The 19,019-nt window shown below is 44.1% G+C and overlaps 1 protein-coding gene across 3 annotated transcripts; it reads left to right on the top strand.

Annotated features, from left to right (window-relative positions):
• The first annotated feature begins 6,605 nt into the window (after positions 1-6,605).
• Arhgap36 (Rho GTPase activating protein 36) lies at positions 6,606-16,496 on the top strand. Of its 3 annotated transcripts, none has more exons than XM_035450060.1 (13): positions 6,606-6,738; positions 9,276-9,434; positions 10,634-10,699; positions 11,203-11,423; positions 11,604-11,796; positions 12,020-12,075; positions 12,319-12,469; positions 12,979-13,127; positions 13,268-13,444; positions 13,616-13,713; positions 13,842-13,948; positions 14,397-14,573; positions 15,237-16,496. In XM_035450060.1, exons 2-13 carry the CDS (start codon positions 9,320-9,322, stop codon positions 15,389-15,391), a joined length of 1,665 nt encoding a protein of 554 aa, XP_035305951.1. In that variant the 5' UTR covers positions 6,606-6,738; positions 9,276-9,319; the 3' UTR covers positions 15,392-16,496. The 3 variants fall into 3 exon arrangements, with proteins under 3 accessions (XP_035305951.1, XP_035305950.1, XP_027289256.1); XM_035450059.1 differs by having other exon boundaries at positions 6,617-6,776; XM_027433455.2 differs by lacking the exon at positions 6,606-6,738 and having other exon boundaries at positions 9,182-9,434.
• Positions 16,497-19,019: the final 2,523 nt, after the last annotated feature.

Raw genomic sequence — 19,019 nt, 5'->3', positions numbered from 1 at the left:
TCTCATCCCCTTCCTCCCTGCCTCCTTTTTGAAAAGAAATTTTATATTGAGCTTCTGGATCTCTCTTCTAATCTGAATTCTTCAGAGTCACATGTCTTACTTAGCATTTGGAGAAGACCTTCCTGGACATTCTTTGTAGTCATGTATACCCAGAATGAACAGCTTTTCTCTAACTTTTCCTTTCTCCTTTCTCCCCTCTTTCCTTCACCTGTATTTTGCCTCTCCCTTCTTCTTTCTTGCTGGGTTCATACACAGTTGTTAACATTATGGACTCTCACCTTCTCTATTCTTTTATCTTGTAACAAGCATGTTCTCCCATTCTCCATTGACTTGACCCAGGGGACAAGAAATTTACTTGCAAGGGGAAGCCATTGTGCATTGGAAGTTCCTCTCATGAGAGCTTGCATCATAGCACCATATTGCTTTTGGTGCATCAGAGGATAATATTGGAGAAACGCTATCATTGTCAATAAGTTGTTGCTTGTTGTAATGTTGATTTGTAGGTATGATTGATAGGCTACAGATTAGAAGAGGTCAGTTTGGGAAGACATTTTGTATGCATGGTCATATGGCTTCCCCGGGTGTCTAGACATGCAAAAACAATAAGAAAGAATGAAGACAATATGAAAGGGGTGGGGGAGTTTATTGAGATCATTGCCATCCAGGTGGGTGGGGAACTTGTGAAGTCAGCTACTGTTTGCTTCTCTTGCTCACTGAACTTTGAACAAACTTACCTTTTTAGAGCAGAGGCCTTGGACAAGAGTGGGAAACATGGGGGTGACAAAGTGAGGCAAGGTGTGGTGGGTGGTGGTCTTTAAGTAGCCTTGCCAGCAAAGAGTCTACAAAGGTTGCTCCCTGCTCATAGGAGCCAGGTTAGAAGGGGATAGATGTTCTATACCAAGCAGGGTGCCAAGCTGGGAACCAAGAGGTATGGACCCCTACCTTGACTCTGTAACTAATTAGCTCAGTGTTTGGGGGTACATTTCTTAACCTTCCGAACCCTACTTCTGCCTTCCCTTCATCTGGAATGTGAGTCTGTGAAGCATGACCAGGAGGGGGATTGGACAGCTCAGGGGACCCTTAGGGCTGAATCTTAAAGCTGATATTGTTTTAAATAAGAGGAGAAAAGATTGTGGGGTACGTGGAAAAACAGTGGGAGTAGCCCAGGGGATTCAGCAAACAGGTATGCCGAAGGCACGGAGCTGGCTGCTGTGTAGAAAATTGCTATGAATCAGCCCCTACCCCAGCGCGGAAAGCTGTACACAGGGTGGGGGAATCGGAGTTGCAGAGCGGAGCGCTCACAGCGCCTGCAGCTCCTCTCAGGACTAGCAGCGGCCGCATTGCCAGGCTGCCTAGCAGGTCTCCAAGCCTCTTGTTCCTTAGCCGGACCAGGAGAGTCGCCAAGAGGTAGAGCAGGGGCTCGACATCAGGGGTGCGAGTGGGACCCTCTGTGGGGTGGCGAGAGGGGGACCCTCTCTTTGGAGGGTCCGATGTGTGGGAGGGACAGGAGAGCAGAGAGTGTTGAACCTGTTGCCAGGGTTCTGGGCGGGGGGGGGGGGAGATCAGGGGAGAGTTTGGAGGAAAGACGGATTTTTTTCAGTTCTCACTGGGTGGGTGACAGGGGGCAGCGGAGAGTAGTTTTGGACGCCAGAGGGTCTTGGTTTAACTTTGCAGATTAAGCGCTCCCACGAGCTACATAGGGGCGGGACACGCGCTGCGAAGCCCAACTCAGTCTGAAGGCCTTGCACCCCTGCTCCGTGGCTGCCACAGGCTGAGGCTAACCCCTTGACTCCTTAATTTGAGATTACAGAGTTTGTGTTGACCCCCTCCCCCCGGGTGAAGATCCTGCAGCTGGGCCCCAGCTTGCATAAGACAACGAATGAGACCAATTTAATACCCCCACCTTGTACACTATGGGCCCCATGAATCCACAGAGGAATGGAGGGGGCTCTCTTTTGAGTAGGAGGTATGGCATCAGCACTGCGACCCTCTGTCCTGGGGTTCATTAAGACCTTACCTAGAGTAATCAAGGACTCTGCAGTCAGAGGGCTCTGACTCTGCAGTGCTGTTTAGGTAAACAAAATAATGATAAACTATGGCAGTTCGGGGCTTGGAGACGCACATTGGTTTGCCCAAGGCCCCCTGACTCTTGGTCTGAAGGCGTTTTGAAGAGCATAGTCTACTTTGGAGAGGGAGAATGTGCAGTTTGACACTGATATTTTAGAAATATGGTTATTTGAAGGTAGTTTTAAAATGCCATTCTTGTTCATGGAAACTACAGGGGCAAATATCTCCCACAGACCCAATTCCCCATGACAGTCATTGAAACAGGATTTTGCAAAAGAAAACTGGCAGAAAATTGTCAAGCTATAATCAAAGGGGAGCGAAGTGAGTGGGGAGGGGCACAAAAATAAAGGAGAAACCCTGAGACTAGGCTGTGAGGATTTCTATATTCGGCAGGTTTCCTTGACATGACCTCTGCCCAGATGCTCTGGGAGATTGTTCCTACTGGTGTTTTTTTTTGTTTTGTTTTTGTTTTGTTTTTTTTTTTGTTTTTTCTTCCATGTGTACTGTGTGGAAGCCACAGATTTGATCTGGAAAGGCAAATGCTGCTCCATTTAACTGATTCTCATTCCTTTCTATCATAATGAACATGGAGAGAAGTGTATATGAATGTTTGTGAGCAGAACAGAGAGGGAGGGGAAGGAGAGAGGAGAATGATTATCTGGGAAGAATGTGGTAGAATTTACTAAGTGTGTACTGAAAGCCTACAATTAAGTGAGGGTCTGTCCAATGCAAGTAGACCTAGAGATATAGTCAATTCTTAATAGTCCTTAAAGGAACAAAGGAGAGAAAATGGATTTAAATAATGAAGGGAAACATGGAAGGATGATGATCCCTCCTAGTCATGTGACATTTATGTGACCTTCAACTAGCCTATAAGATCCCAAGGGCAGGAGCTAGCAGGCCAGGCCAATAGTGGGTATTCTGTTGCTTTTGTGACCCAGGTACTTTCCTCTACATTTCACAAACTAATCTCCCCACATACTGCATCTCCCATCAAGGAAGACCCAGTGGAAGAACTAGCCCTCCTTTCCCCTCTGAAGGTGTGTTTTTTGCTGGCAGTAGGTGAGTATTCATTTTCATTTTTAAAAGCTGGGTCAGGGTTATTCTTCAGCAGGCAGAGACTCCCCTCAATTCCAGATAGAAGTACTTCAACCTCGCAGAGAGAAAGGGGATTCCCACTCAGGGACAAATGTATCCTCTCAAGGATTCTTTCATCCCACCCTACCTTTGGGTTAACATGCACCCCTTACATGTCATGGACTTGAGAATTACTGGAGTGAGGTTCTTTGCTCTAAGTCATACACTTGGTTTTTGAATGTGTATGGCTGAGATTTGAATTTAAGCATGCACATGTGTGTGCGCGCATGCGGGGGCACACACACACACACACACACACACACACACAGAGAGAGAGAGAGAGAGAGAGAGAGAGAGAGAGAGAGAGAGAGAGAGAGAGAGAGACAGAGAGACAGAGAGACAGAGAGACAGAGACAGAGACAGAGATAGCAGACAGAAACGGAGGTAGTCAGAGAGACAGACAGAGAGAGAGCCTGGGTGACACACAAACACAGAGGGGGGACTTTCTTCCCACTTCTCCCATAATTTTTGAATAACTTGAGTTAAGCCATAAGCTCTCAAGATCTCTTGTTTGCTGTTGTCTGTAAAGAGGGGATAATCCCAACCCACCTCCTTTCCAGGGGTTGCTGTGAGAAGAAAGTGGCATGATTCACTTGTTCGTGAATCATGGGTAGCTGTTTTAATTGTGAAAGCTTTATCTTCTTGCAAATCCTTAGACTTTATAATCCCATGATTCACCCAATGAACACTTATTGAATACCTACTGTGTGACAGGGTCTAGACATAAAGGACATATAGAAAGCTTTTGAGAAAATGAGAAGCACAAGATAAATTAAGCATTAATTATATTTTTTACCACCCATTGATAGAACATCTTTTTTTGCCTCCTCTACCACCATTTAATAGAAATAGCAACTAAAAGGGGAAAAAGATGGCACAGCTTGTGATGGCAGCACTACTATGCACCCGAACACATATTGCAGATGATAGCAAGAAAATCTACATCTTGTTGTATTTGATGTCGCATTGCCTTGTTTACACTATCCTTTGGGATGTTTATAGCATAAAGATTGCCTTTCACCACTCTGAGCTGGAGTTGTTTCTTTAGTCCATAAAATTTAAAAAGGACATCCCACATTCTATGGAATGATGAATGTACTTATTGTACAAAGATGCTGTAATATCTGGTGGCTGTCTGCCTTCTATACGATTTCCTCTGGCTTTATGGAATTAGCCTTTGATTATGTATGCATTCTTGAGAGTTAATTATCTAGCAATGCAAAAATCTTGCAGCCCTTGAGAGGATTGGTGAATGGGGTAGTAAAAAATGCCCCAAGAATGAAAAATGGGTTCATGTCCAGTCTCTGAATCTCAGTTTTCTGAAATGCAGAAAAGAGGTTTTAGACTAGGTTATAGATAAGTTTCATTCTAGTCCTCATTGTACGCTATGCTTGAAACAGATTTTAAACCCAGGGTTTTTCTTGAGATATTTTGAAATACTATCACCAGTTTATGAGCTTCTATCATGGCATGATGGGCTGACTGCACAGACTGAAGAACTCGGTCCCCAGATTTAATTATCTTGGGGCATCACCACCGAATAGGCTAAAATGAGTCATTTTAGCCTATTCACTGCATCTGCAGCCTTTGCTGAAATGGAGGTTATGGGATAACAACTTAAAGGCTAACTCATTAATGCTCCATATGAATGAGGTAATGTGTCAGCAGACCACATCGGCGCCCAGATGTGTTCAGCTAGAGCTCTGTAGCTCTTTCCCAGGTTGTGATATATTAATGGAGATAGCTTTACCCATTGTCACTGCCTGTACACATTTGAGTAATGTAGATGCAATACCTTCTGGGCACCCAGCCCCATGTACTATCAATTTCTCAAACTCCAGGGAGCTTTCAGTGGCTTGGAGCAAAATTCTAATGATGCCACTAGGTGCCTAATTAATAGAGATTCAGACCACAGAGTCAGTGTGGTCCCTGTTTTTTTCATCCATGTTTACTGGTGAGAGCTGAACCAATACTAACTACTTGATGGGAGCAATGAAGTAAATTAGGCCCCCAAGTTTTGAAGGCTGTAGATTTATGGTTAGCAGAGATCATTTCTGTCTTCTCCATGTTGAAGTGGTTGACCTTTCCAGTGTTAATTTGTTTCCCCATCTGTGCCATGCACTTCAGCAGAACATGGAGAGCAGTCTTGATGTCACCCAAAGGTGCTCCCCCTAACCGTTTGCACTGCTCAATACTTGATTTGTCTCACTGCCCTTTGTTCAGATTCTCCTGCTTGGTATCTGCTAATTGCTGAACTCTTTTACTGATCTAAATGATATTATATTGTTTTTGCTGGTAACATGGTAAAACTAGATGGTTTGAAAGAAAAATACATTTGGGGACATAGTTGCATTTTACTAATGTGAACAACAGCATTTGTAATAATTATGCAGTTAGTTTTTCTGACTCTTGTAAAATGATTAAAATGGTTGTGGTTGAAGAGTGAAGAAAACAGAGCTTTTCCTAATAGATCCCCAGTTCTCTTTATCTGTGCTAATTGAATTCAAACTTAGCCGAAATTGAGCAGAGTAGATTAATCAATGCATCAATACAAGTTCCTATTCTATGCAATCATATTTGCAGCCCGATTTGGGCTCTCTGCAAAGAATCTTTGATAATACATGTTTATTTAAAAAAACTGGTGCTACTTATTATATACACAGTATTCATTTAAGATGTAACTATGGAAATGGAAGCTATGTCATTTCCCCATTTTACAGAGCCGGTCACCAAGGCTCAGATTTCAATTGGTTTTCCTATGTTTATACAGCTAAGCAATAATGGTTTTGGCTCTAACTTTATTGCCCATTACAGGTGTTTGGGTAAACAAATTATTTTTGCAAATATCTTGGATTCTTTGCTTTCACATTCCTACTTGGGTATCTTTTTAATCTCATAGTCATTTCAATGCTACAAAATGGCATGCTGAAGCTGGGAGGGGAAGACACTGAAGCAAGAGGTCCCTAGGCACTTTGTTCCCTGTGGTGAGCTTTCTTTTGTGTTCAGCTTGGCAAGTCAGGATTGAGAATAAGCATATTGGTTAAACCTAAAGAACTGTTTTGTGCCTGCCCCATAGTGCTAAAGACTGTTTATCCCCTCCCCGTGTTTCCTATTTGCTTCTTTTGGGGGCATTATGGTCTTCCTGCTCTGCTATAGTGTTGGGGCCTACTGGTGATCCGAGAGGGTTGAAGGTATACAAAATGGAGTCAATTTTGTTGGCAGTACTGCAGCCTATGACTGTTGTTAAGTTCAGCCCTGTATGTTCAAGCAGGGAGGCAATGACAAACGGTTTATTGTAAGGCCTTTGATTTCCTTTGGAATTGTAAGCATCTAGGCTGACTCATCTCTCCAAGGCTTCTCCCTCCCTCCCTCCCTCCCTCCCTCCCTCTCTCTCTCTCCCTCTTCTATTAGGGCTGATGATGATTTGAGGTTTCACTGTTTGTTCTCACCTTTTTTTTTGAGGAGGGAGGGATTTATTTTCATCCTGTATTTTTGGGGAAAGAACCAGCTCTGCTCTTTGGGTGAACAGCTCTGGTAAGCCTCAAGAAGAAATAGCTGAAACTCCAAGAGAGGTACTGAGATGTTTGGACTGGATAAGGGGAGGGGGACTGGGATGATAGAAATGTGAAGCCAAAGCTAGATTGTTGTCAAGATGAGACCCTCATTTAGGTTTGCTATTGTAGGCTTTGTTAGAAGTTCAGTCTGGAACTGCACTTAAATGTATATGCCTTTGGTTTAAATGGTCACTTTTGGTTGTTATCTGGTGGTCGAGCTTTGGTGTTCAGCTTGCATTCAGGGTATTGCTTTGCAGTTGAAGGAGCTTTAGAATCTATAGGCTTTCATCTCGGCTTCATCTAAAAGCCACAGAAACAGCCCTCATTCTTTCACATGCCTCAGTTATCTGGCAGTCATTTCTGGTATCTCTGATTTGCCAATAAGGTAAGTGGGTAAAAGAGACTTTTGTTGATAAAACTCAAGGAGAAGTATATTTTCTTTCTAGACAGCATAGTTCATTTATTTAGACTACAGTATGAGAAACCTTTGTCTGACTTAGTCTGTCAACAGCCATGTTATCTGATCTTTGAATTTTAAGCCCCCCCCCAAGAATAATATATAGAACATATTTGTAAACCTCCATATGAGAGGGAAGCTTTGAAAAATGCTATGAGGTTGCTGCCTTTTGTCAAAAGGCTTAGTTCCCCATGTCCCCAATTATTTTCTCAGCCAGAAACTAGCCATAAACATATCCACTGACATAATGAGCTCGGAAGCTATCCTAAACTCTTCCTTTCCATTCAAATGAATTTTGCCCTAAATCTTGTCATTTCCATTCAGGATCTCTAACATATGTAGCCAATTCTTTGCCCCTCTACTCAAACTAGGGTTTTCATGTCTCTTTGGGATTTTTCAAAGGGACTTCTATGACTCTATCACTTCCTGACTAAAACCCTATAGTAGTACCCTATTGCCTGGAGAAAAAAGTCTACCTTTTAAATATGCATTATAGGGTTTTTCATGATTTATCTTCGTCCAGCTTCTGTATATTGCTTTAAGTAGATGTCACTCTATTTTTTATATCTTTGCCTTTGCACAAGCTGTTATCTCTCTGTCTCTGTCTCTGTCTCTATCTCTGTCTCTGTCTCTGTCTCTGTCGCTGTCTCTCTGTGTTCTCCCCCTCCTCTCCCTAAGCCTGTTTCCAGGCAGTCTTATCTATTTTCTCCTTTCTGTTCTCACAGTACTTTGTTTATATCTTTGCCAGCTGCTGTAGCAAAAGGTTTTATAAACTGTTGCTAACCTGTGTATGTCTTTCACTGCGTTCTATTAAATCATTTATGAAAAGAGCAGTATTAAAGTGGGCAATTAATACAGATATTTTTCTTTTGATAAGTGGCTGAAAGAGCAAATGAGTAACAGAGGATTGATAAAAGATGCTGTGTGGGGTCCAGGGAGGTCTCCACTGAGGGATGTGCAGGCTGAGCACAGTAGCAGATAGGGCCATGGAGAAAGGACATGTACAACAGCTTTGCCACTATAGTAAGACAATCTTCACAGTGATCATTAATTCTGCCCAGAGTCTCACTAGAAATAGTCTATAGATGAGGTTGTTTTCATAAAAGTTGACTTCCCCCCACCAAGAAATGCAACCTAATCAGGCTTAATAAATGAGAAAAAGTAAAAGCAAACAAAATTCTACCACTAAAGACTACTTGTTAGAATTTAAGTGTGTTTGTTTTGGTGTTTTAAGCATGTTTTTCTTCACATAGAGGTGATCATAATTTCTGTATTTTATATTTGTTGTTGAAAATCTCTTTGTAGGTACCAATGTATGGTTGCATCATTTCCTTACTATTTATTACATAATAGATTTAAGTAATCTCATTTGGGGGCTAGATATTTTATTGGATGGTTCATTTGTATATGATGATTCCTGTCTGTAAAAGATTTCATTAGAATAGATTCCTAGAAGGGGAGTTACTAGGTCATAAGACCTGGACATAAATTTTGGCTTCAGATCCATGTGTTCAGTTTGTCTTCTGAAAGAGTTATTTAAATTTACAGTGCTTCTTGATTGGATAGATGCCTCCTTTTTACCTAACCCAGACAGCTAAGGGCATCATCATGGAAAAAAAAGCTATCAGTGCTCAAATTAATTAATAGAAAATATTATGTCTTAGTGTTGCATCAAAGTGCTTAAAACATAAGGTCGACTATTTTTTTTAAAAAAAAAACCTGTTTCCCCTAATTTTTTGTTAGTTTTTTTCTCTTTTCTGGACTGCCAGTCTGTTCATAGCTGGGTTTTTTTCCCAAGTTGTTTTTTTTTTCTTCTTCTCCCCCTGAATAATGAAGTAGAGACAGCCCTGCTTGAGGGTGAAGCCGCCTCCCAGTTTCCCTCCCTCTTTGCCTCCCCCCCATAGTTCTCTTCACTAGGTCCAGTGACAGTTGGATGATGCAGCCTTGATGATCATCCGATTCCAGAATGGGTGGCTGCAATGCTTTTCTCAAGGCAGCAAGGACACAGTGTCCCAGAATCATGCTTCTTTTGCTGTTGTTGTCTGCCTTCATTATTTTAGTGAGCGTCCTGGGAGGAGCACCAGGACAGAACCCGGACCGCAGGATGGACATGGTATCCATACACAGCCTCTCCGAGCTGGAGCGCCTGAAGCTGCAAGAGACTGCTTACCACGAACTCGTGGCCAGACATTTCCTCTCTGAATTCAAGCCGGACAGAGGTGAGCTATACCCGGAGTGTGGAGTCCTCGCCCTCGGGCGAGTAGACCCCCCGGACGGCATGGATAGATTTGAGGTCCTGGAGGGTGAGAGGGGGTCATTCCTGGTCTCAGAACCGGACCGGGCGCCCCGGGAACGGAGGAAGCTGGAGTTTAATACTGTTTGTTGAATTTCAGAAGAGGTAAAAGATTAGTTGAGTAGAGTCGAAGCCTGGGGTTTTGAGGGGACGGTAAGCCTGGTAGGACCGAGGGCAGGTGATGAAACTGAGCTCACCAGGTGTAGTGGGAGAATTGGGCAAAGAGAGACCGAGGCTCAAAGGGACACTCTGAAAGAGGACCGGGACGGGAAGAGACTGCACGGTGGAGAGAGATAGAGATGGTGGGAAAGAAGCAGAGAGACACGCGCCAACCCAGGCAAAGAGCCTGAAGGCTGTGCGGGCTTGGGGGTTGGTGGTGCGCTCGGAGCGCAACCCAGCTCTGCTAGTTGTGGGGAAGCCAGGGGACCAGGGGAAAGACCAGGTTCCAGAGCGCGTACCCCAGATCTCAGGGGTACGCGCACAGATTTAGCTGCAGGCTATAGGGGAGGTGGGAGATATTCGCGACACTCGAGGGGCGCTCCAGGAAGACTGGGAAGTGCAGGGGTGGAAGCCAGGTTCGCCAGGCGCGCACCTCTGGCGCAGCCTGAACTGGATGAAGCAAAAGGCTAAGAGACCCCGGCAGTCACCACTGCGGGATTTGGAGCGGGGAAACAGCCAGGTGTCGCCAATTCTCTCACCGCAGCACAAGGAGCGACGGCAAATCCGCGCGTGAGCGCTTCCGCAGCAACTTGGCGACCCTCACCCGTGGTGGCGCTGCAGGCAGAGCCCCTCCCCTCGCCTGTTGAATGATCAGAGCGCCTCTGAGCTTTTGAATTTATGTTTTAAGCGTTGCGCTGAGAAATCACTGGTTCAAAGCAAGATATATCTGGGACATTATACTGCTTAGGTTAAATTCTTGTAATCTTGAACATGCTAGGGAGAATAAATCCTGTGATCAGGAGGGGAAACTGAGACCGGGCGAAAGCAAAACACTTTTCTTGGGCTGGACAGCCTCCCACTTCCCATCCTCACACTGCAGATCAATCCACTGCCACGTTTCAGTTACTTAGCCCTTCCTATATGAATGTGATTGTATATGTTTTTTTTCTTTTTTCCTTTTCATAGCTCTACCCGTTGACCGTCCAAACACCCTGGAGAAGTGGTTTCTGATCCTGAGAGGACAGGACAGGGGTGAGGGGGCTTTTTTTTCTTTTCCTTAGGAAATAAATAAAAGGCTAAATCCCCTTTGGTAGTGTGATCCTTGGATACTGGATTCTGGCTGGTGCCTATTGCCCATGAAGAGTCTTCCCTTTTCCTCCCGGAAACCCCCTAGAGGGTAATATCAGGAAATGGAGGAATAGCTGCTGGTCCTCTCAGACTTGTCATAGCTTCATGGAGGACGTACCCCAGACAGATCAACCCCAAAAGAAATTTCCCTCATTGCTTCAAGGTGGTCAAACACTGTCAAGACATAGGCAGGGATGAAACCTTAAGCCACGTCGGGGTAGTTGAGTGACATTGAGTCATTTTCACCTAACAATTGCAGGGCCTTGGTTTCCACAGAGGGGCGCTGTGGGCCTGGGGTGGGGCAGGGTTGATTATTGATGATTGCTTGGAAGAGTAATGCTGTAAGCCCATGTAGCCCCCCCCCATAGAAGTGCTATGGGGCTTTGACGTTTGCAATTCTTTCCCAGATGCATGTCTCAAGACCTTTGGCATCCGCCTGGAAGAGGTGCTGGTGAATGAGATTACCCGCCGCAAGCATCTTGAACTGGAAGCTTCAATGCTGGATGACGATGCCCCAGGTCCTCGGGGAAACGTGGCGCAAAGGATGTTTGGACGCATGAGGCGCTTTTTCAATCGCAGGAGGATTGAGCCCACCCTGCCCAGAGAGTTCACTCGCCGTGGTCGTCGAGTGAGTTCAGTCTCCGAGGTTTCAGGCAGGGGCCCTTTGTGGAGAGGAGTCAAGGCTTGTGTCCTTATGGTGTGGGGACTGAACAGAAATAGAAGGGGTGGGGTTGCCAGTCAGCACTTAGGAAGGTCCCAACGGATGATCCTTCTCCTCCATTTCAAGAAAGTCTTGATTTTTCCACAGGGTGCAGTGTCTGTGGACAGCCTCTCTGAACTGGAGGGTGGGGACCAGCTGTTGCAGAACCTGCAGATCTCACAGGCTTCACTTCCTATCGGGCAGCGACTTCTGGGATCCAAAAGGAAGATGAGCCTCAACCCAATTGCTCGACAAGTCCCTCAGATTGTTGAGATTTGCTGCAAATTCATTGAGAAGCATGGTAAGGAAACCACAAAATGGTTCAATGAAGGAAAGCAACAAGTAAAGGGAAAAGGAAGAATGTTCTAGAAAGGGAAAGAGAGAGAAGCTATAGGATGGAGGGCTTGCATAGCATTCCCCTGATACCACTGAAAGTTGTAATGCAGCTGCTAAGGGCGAAAAGGGGAAACATAATTGGGAAACAAGGGTCATAGATGCTTAGGATCTCTGATCTTTTCTTTCAGGCTTAAACTCCGTGGGGATTTTCACCTCTGAGTACTCTGTGTACCGAGTACTTCAGGTAAACTCACTGTATTTCCATGTTTGTTCTTTAGGTAAGAAAAGTAAGAAAGAAATAAGGGCTCCCTCATAGACATAGGGTAGTGTCACGGTTGATGGGGGAGTGAGATACTTTTTATAGACCCCTGGCTAGACTCCATTGGCAGCTATCTTGACTGAAGCCTGCCATTTCTTGAAGAGCTGTCCAAGAACAGGCAGCTGATGGGCCAGGCGGACACTTCACATCTTCTTCCCCCTCTTTTAGCTCCGCGACTTATTTGACCAAGGTCTGGATATTGTGCTGCCTGACAGCGTGAATGTCCATGATGTGGCTGCACTTCTCAGGCTGTTTTTCCGTGAGATGAAGGACTCTTTGGTGCCTGAGGATCTGTACATGTCCTTCCTCCTGACTGCAAGTGAGTCTTCTGCCCTCCATTGTTGGTGCAAGCAAAAGAAGCAATGCACAAATCTAATGAGAGCGCTCAGGCTATAGGCCCTCAGGAATCTAGAGTGAACATCAGAATAGGAAATGTATTTCTCCAGAATACACAGTCTTTATTTGTTAATGAAAATAAAAAACCAATAAAACCCTCTCCAGGTTGCTTTCTGTATCTCTTGCTGTTCCCTGACATATCTGTTGCTTGGAATTTTCCTTTAAGCTTCTGGAAGTTGTTGAATGTGCCTTCTCAGGGCAATGAAGAACCAGGCTCTCTAGAGATTTGATTTTGATGTTGAGGTTGAGAAGGTCACTTCTTGTTTTCAGAGACCCTAATATCATCCAGATGCTTTGGAAGGAAGCAAAAGCATGTTGCCTGGGTACTTTCTCCACAATCACCAGCAACCACGAGGCAGAAATGTGTCTCCTTTGATATCAGGTTGTTGCAAAGACTAGATCACTGAACCAGTCCTATTTTCCTTCCTCTAGCTCTGAGTCCCCGGGATCAGGTTTCTGCCCTGCAGCTGCTGGTCTACCTGATGCCACCCTGCCACAGCGATACCCTTGAACGTCTGCTGAAGGCACTGCATAAAATCACTGAGAACTGCGAAGACTCCATTGGTGTTGATGGACAGCTGGTAAAAATTTGTGGGAAAGGGTAGTGAAATCAAGCTGGTTGTAAAGTGGGCAAAGAGAGAAAACCAACAATAAAAACGATACACATCTATTTGTACAGCTTCTAGCACTACCTCAAGGTTGATCACACTTCTTTACCTAGGTTCCTGGTAACCGAATGACTTCCACCAACTTGGCCTTGGTGTTTGGAACTACTATCCTGAAGAAGGGGAAGCTGGCCAAGAGGGAATCCAGGAAGACAAAGCTGGGGATTGATCACTATGTTGCATCTGTCAACGTGGTCCGTGCCATGATTGATAACTGGGATATCCTCTTCCAGGTAAGCATGATGTTTGAGTATACTTATTCCTATGTGGATAACCAAGTCTCTTATTCTCGAAATTCCTCCCACGTTTGCTGGTCACAGTGTCTTCAGTGGTGCCAAATACCCAATAAAGATGAGTAAAAATGAAAAGAGATATGCAATTAAGGTTACAACTTTTACCTCCAGGTGCCCCCCCACATTCAGAAGCAGGTTGCTAAGCGCGTGTGGAAGGCCAGCCCTGAAGCTCTGGATTTTATCAGACGCCGAAATCAGAGGAAGATGCAGTGAGTGCAGTTTTAACTTTATGGATTGTTTATGTTTACCCTACAAGACTTAACAGTTTCATGCCATCTTGATATTAATCAACTTTGGGGCAAACATATTAATTTTTTTCAAATTCCTTCCCGTTTAGGAGTGCTCGCATTAAGATGGAGGAGGATGCTCTAGTTTCTGATCCAGTGGAAAACTCTACTGAAGCCCAGGCTGCTGTCCTTGCCCAGAGCCAGCTCTTTGATGAAGGTCAGTTTCCTATTAGAGATCTGATCTCTGCTAAAGGTCAGGCCCTTACTGAAGTTCAGTCCCTTGCAGAAGGCCAGGCCCTCCCAGAGAAATAGGTCCTTGCTGAAGATAAGCCCCTTGAGAAAGGAAGGTTAATCCTCTGAAAATAATGTCTGTAAATGAGAGTTAGTATTTTAATATTTCAGTGAGGGAGTAGTTTGGGGGAAAGTTCAAGATCTTGAAATCCCACCTTACCTTGATATTTGTGGGCCACATCTTGAGGGCATATGAGAGCTTGATGAAGAAGACAATGGTGAGGATGGGGAAGGTGCTGGTGAGGATGAAGATGACACTCTAAATTTTGATGGTCTTCCTACCCTTGAGTATAATTTAGAACTTGATGATGAAATCCCAGAAATCATTGAGATCCCAAACTTTGAAGAATTACCTTGTTTTAATGTGGTTCCAGCCCCTGAAGGAGCTCCAGATGTGCATGATATGTTTACCTTTGGAGATAGCCTGAACTATGACTTTGATGACGAATCAGATTTTGAAGACCAGGACCATCTGGATCTTGCGGAGGTTCCCTATCTTGATGTTGTTCCAAACAACGAAGATGCCGACTCAGACGCTGATGAAATCCCAGGTAATGATGAAGCCCCAGACATTAATGAAATCCCAGATAATGTAAATGCCCCAAATAATGATGAACCCCAAGATTCAGAAAAAGTTTTCAATCTTGAAAAGATCCCATCAGGTGATGAAGTCTCAAATGATGAACCCCAAATGAAGAAGAGATGCCAGAACTTGAAGAATATCCAGTATTACTGGGCTTAAAAACAAGTCTCTTTCTGGCCTAGTCATGGGCTACAAGTCTTTCCAAGAATCACTGAAGAATAAAACTTGCTTTCTGCCCCCACCAGTGTTCTAATCTTAAGCTCCACCTCTGTTACTCATTTGCTTGGTAAAGTTAACCAGGCTACTTGGAGGGTGATGTTGGTGGTTAGGAATTCTCCCCCCCCATTCATGGTGGTATGGTCTATTTTCTTTGAGCATGGGGCATCTGCCTCACTCTTTATGTTTCCTAACCTAAATCTTATGCCAGCTTCCACAATGCTCTTAGATTCAAAACACTTTGGTCTTCTATTAGGCAGAAGTTTTCTTACATGTTACACGGGGGCGATTTTCCTTGCTCTGCCTCCTACCCAGTATTGTATTTGAAGCTCAAAACCAGGTCTTAGTGCCTTGGGTGGTATGCAAAGTATGAAGTCTAGAAACATAAGAAGTTAACATTGTTACTATTTTTCAGGTTCCACTGAGGAGCCCACTGTGCCTACTGGCACTGCGAGTTCCCATGATGATGAAGAAGGAGCGGGGAAACCCCCCAAAGTGGAGAAAGACCGCCCATTGCTTGGTGAGCTCCAGAAGAAGAAGGGCAAATCTGGCATCAGCTTCTCTCCTTAGATGTTTTCCCCCCATAAGGTGCCGGACAGGGGAAAAGGGTGGGGGTAGACCTGGAATGTCACAGGAAATAGTCAAGAGTCTTGAAGATAAAGATCTGAGGGTTTGCAGGAGTTCCACCTGATGCTCGGGTCAGGATGGGAATTCCAAATACACTGCCAGCCCCACTACTGGGGATGCTTGGTATCTTTAGCTGGCAAAAGTAGAGATGTTTCTGTGTCATGCCCAGGCTCCCTGGTGCTACCTTGCCTTCTCTTTTACCCCTGATCCAGGCTTTCTCTCACTACAGCCCCTTCCTTTAATTGGTGTTACATTTGTGATAAACATCTGTCCCAGAGAAGCTCACAAATCTCGAGGTGCTTTCCCGCCCCACCCCAAGGGGATTGCATGCTTTTCCTGACTTTCCTACCCTCCTCCCGAGAGCTCACTGGAAAGGCCCTCAAGAGGCATGTTAGAACGTTAGGTCAGCCTACAGACAGCTGACAAACAATTAATGCTAAACTGTGTCACGCCAACTCATAGCCGTGTCCCCGCAGCAACTCCACCGCTTCAGGATTTCTTTTTCTCCCCCACAAATTATTTAGACCAATGGCTCGTCAAACAGCCGCTCCCAAAATTTTGTGCAGTTTTGCTCAGGACACCCCAACAGGGAAACCTCAAGTGTAAGCCTAACTAGCTTTTCTGGGGTCAAAAGTTAGAGGAAAAAATTAGATTTTAGTCCTGGATCAGTTTTAAAGACATCGGGGGTTCCTGCCCCCGTTGTCAATGAAACAACTAGTTAGGCACAGACACATAGTTCCAACTAGTTAACGTCACCTGATTAAAACTCTCTTACCTATCGTCTCTGTACTTCCTCTATGCAGGACGGTACAAATTTGCGGGACTTGCTCTGGTAAAACACAGATATGGGTTATGTATGACATCCAAATTACAACTGATATTTATGGGTAACAACTGCTGAGGTCCTTAGAATGAAGAATGTATTGTATTGAGGGATAGAAACTGATCATACAATGGGTAACAACCACAGAGCTCGAAGATTTGTGATTGTTAAAACTTCTCTGGCATTTCATCATCATTAATAAACATCTGTGTTGTGACAGCATCATACTCATGGTGTACAGTGTGTTTTTTTAACTTAGAATTTTGGGAGCTCTGAGTGGTGATCTAAATGGGAAAATAAGATAGAGAAAAGACATAAAGGGAGGGGGTTGATTGGAAGTGAAAAAGAGGAGATAATATAAAAGGGGGATGGGGAATGAAAAGGAGGAGTGGATGATATGAGATAAAGAGAAGGGGTGATGGGTAATAAAGATGAGAGGATGGCATGGGATAAAGAGGGTGATGGGGATAAAGAAGGTATGACATGAAATAAATAAATAAAGGGAAAGATGTGGATGAAGACGGAGGAATGATATGGGGTAAGGGAGATGGTGATGGGGAATAAAGAGGAGATGGAACAAAATAAAGAGGAGAGATGATGGCGAATAAAGAAGAGGGGATGATATGGGGTAAGGACAGAGAGGCAGTGGACAATAAAGAAGGAGGGATAGTACTGCATATGGGGGGGTGACAGGGAGCAAAAAGGAGGGCATGACATGGCATAATAAGGAACGATGGTGGGGAATAAAGAGGAGGGGACGACATGGGATAAATGGAAGGGGTGATTGTGGATAAAAAGGAGAGGATGGAATGGGATAAGGGGGAAAGCTAATGGTGGGTAAAGAGGAGTAATGCCATGAGGTAAAGGGAGTAGATGATAGTGGATAAAGAAGAGTGGATGATATGGGGTAAGGAGGAAAGATGATAGAAAATAATGAAGATGGGAAGACATGGGATAAGGAATAAAGAAGAGGCACAAAAGGGAAGGATGATGGGGAATAAAATGGAAGAAAGATGGGTAATAAAGGGGAGGGGATGACAGGATAAGGGTAAAAGGATGATTGTAGATAAAGGGGATATGGCATGATAGAAAAGGAAAAGATGGTGGATAAAGAGGAAGGGATGAAATGGGTTAAGGGGGTGATGGGGCATAAGGAGGGTACAACATGGGATAAAGGGAATAGATTACAATGTATGAAGAGAAGGGACTTGTATAGGATAAGTTGGGAGGGTGATAAAGAATAAAGAACATGTGACACAGCATTAAGCAGGAAGATCACAGATAACCAAAATGGCTTGATACGGGCTAAGAACGGGGAGTGATGGAGAATAAAGAAGAGAGGATGACACGGGATTATGACGTGATGAGGAATATCCAACAGAAGACGGCATGACATCAATGGAACCGATCATAGTTTATGAAGGGAGGGAATGATATAGGCTAAGGTTGACGGAGGAACAAAGGGAGACAGTATGGGATAAATGGGAGGGATGATGGTGGAGAAAGAAGACTGCACGAAACAGGTAAGAAGGAGGTGTGATGGAAAATGAGATTAGATGACATGGGCAAGGAAGATGAAGAGAGGGTGATGGCATAAGACAAAGATGAGGAATAGAGGAGAGGGTGATATATGATAAAGGGGAGGGGACATACAATAAGGGGGAGGGATGATTATGGATAAAGAGGAAGGGATGGCATGGGATAATGCGGAAGAATAATGAATAAAGAAGAGGAGATGACATGAGATAAGGAGGAAGTATAATGAAGAATAAAGAGAAGACAAAATGAAATAAAGAGGGAAGATGATGGAGAATAAAAAGAACAAGATGACGGGATAAGAGGGATAGGTGGTGTAGAGTAGATATGAGGGTATGATGTGAGGAAAAGAGAGAGGAGATTGGGAATAAAGAGTAGTTGTTGGCATGGGGTAAAGGGGGGAAGTTGATGACAGATAAAGAGTGGATGATATGGGGTAAGGCAGAGTGGTGATGGCAAATACAGTAGCGGGGATGACAAGGGACAAGAAGAATGGCACTAGGAAGCTAAGAGGGGAGTATAACATGAGATAAGGGGGGGGGACTGACAGGGAATAAAGAGGAGGGCATGTATAAGGGCAAGAGTCATAGGGTAAGAAGAGGAGGCAACATGGAATAAGAAGAGAATGATATATGATAAAGTGAAATGGTAAGAGAAAAACGAAAGGATGATATGGAGTAAAGGGCTAGAGAAAAAGAATAAGGGATGATATCGGCTAAAGAGGAAGGAGTAACATGAATAAAAATGATGAGATGACAAAGAACAAAGAGCCAGTGATTTTGCAAAGACGTAAGTGTATGATACAGAGAAGTGGTTCTCTACCTGTGGGGTGTGACCCTTTGGGGTCACATAGCAGGCATGTAGACTTTTGTTTGCCTCCCAAGTCCCATGATACTCTTCTCTCTAGAGCAAATGTTCCAATTTACTTTTTGGAGGGAATGTTACAATTTGGAGGAAAATGCCCTACAATATCTGGATAGAATAATTTATTCAGTATTTTTCTTACTTCTCACTAATTTTCAGTCTCTCCCAATTAGACATCCTTTCCCACAACTTCAATGAGACAATTGTGGAAGAGGTAACCACCAATAGCCTATTATTATATTCAATAAACATTTAATTTTAATTAAGCATTGTTATTTTGATTTAATTGTAGCTGAACTTTCAGTTTTAAGACTCAATGTTGAGGAGCTGGAGAGTTGGCTCACAGTT

This window comes from Cricetulus griseus, chromosome X, assembly GCF_003668045.3.
Source record: "Cricetulus griseus strain 17A/GY chromosome X, alternate assembly CriGri-PICRH-1.0, whole genome shotgun sequence".
Classification (NCBI taxonomy): Eukaryota; Metazoa; Chordata; class Mammalia; order Rodentia; family Cricetidae; genus Cricetulus; species Cricetulus griseus.
The sequence above is the reverse complement of the archived record's forward strand: the minus strand, read 5'-3'. Positions and strand labels throughout refer to the sequence as shown.

Excerpts from the sequence above, each read along its gene's own strand:
- Arhgap36 (XM_027433455.2), top strand. The coding sequence starts at position 9,182 with ATGGGTGGCTGCAATGCTTTTCTCAAGGCAGCAAGGACACAGTGTCCC. Across the intron at positions 9,435-10,633 it reads TGAATTCAAGCCGGACAGAG|CTCTACCCGTTGACCGTCCA; the intron begins GTGAGCTATACC and ends TCCTTTTCATAG. Across the intron at positions 10,700-11,202 it reads CCTGAGAGGACAGGACAGGG|ATGCATGTCTCAAGACCTTT; the intron begins GTGAGGGGGCTT and ends ATTCTTTCCCAG.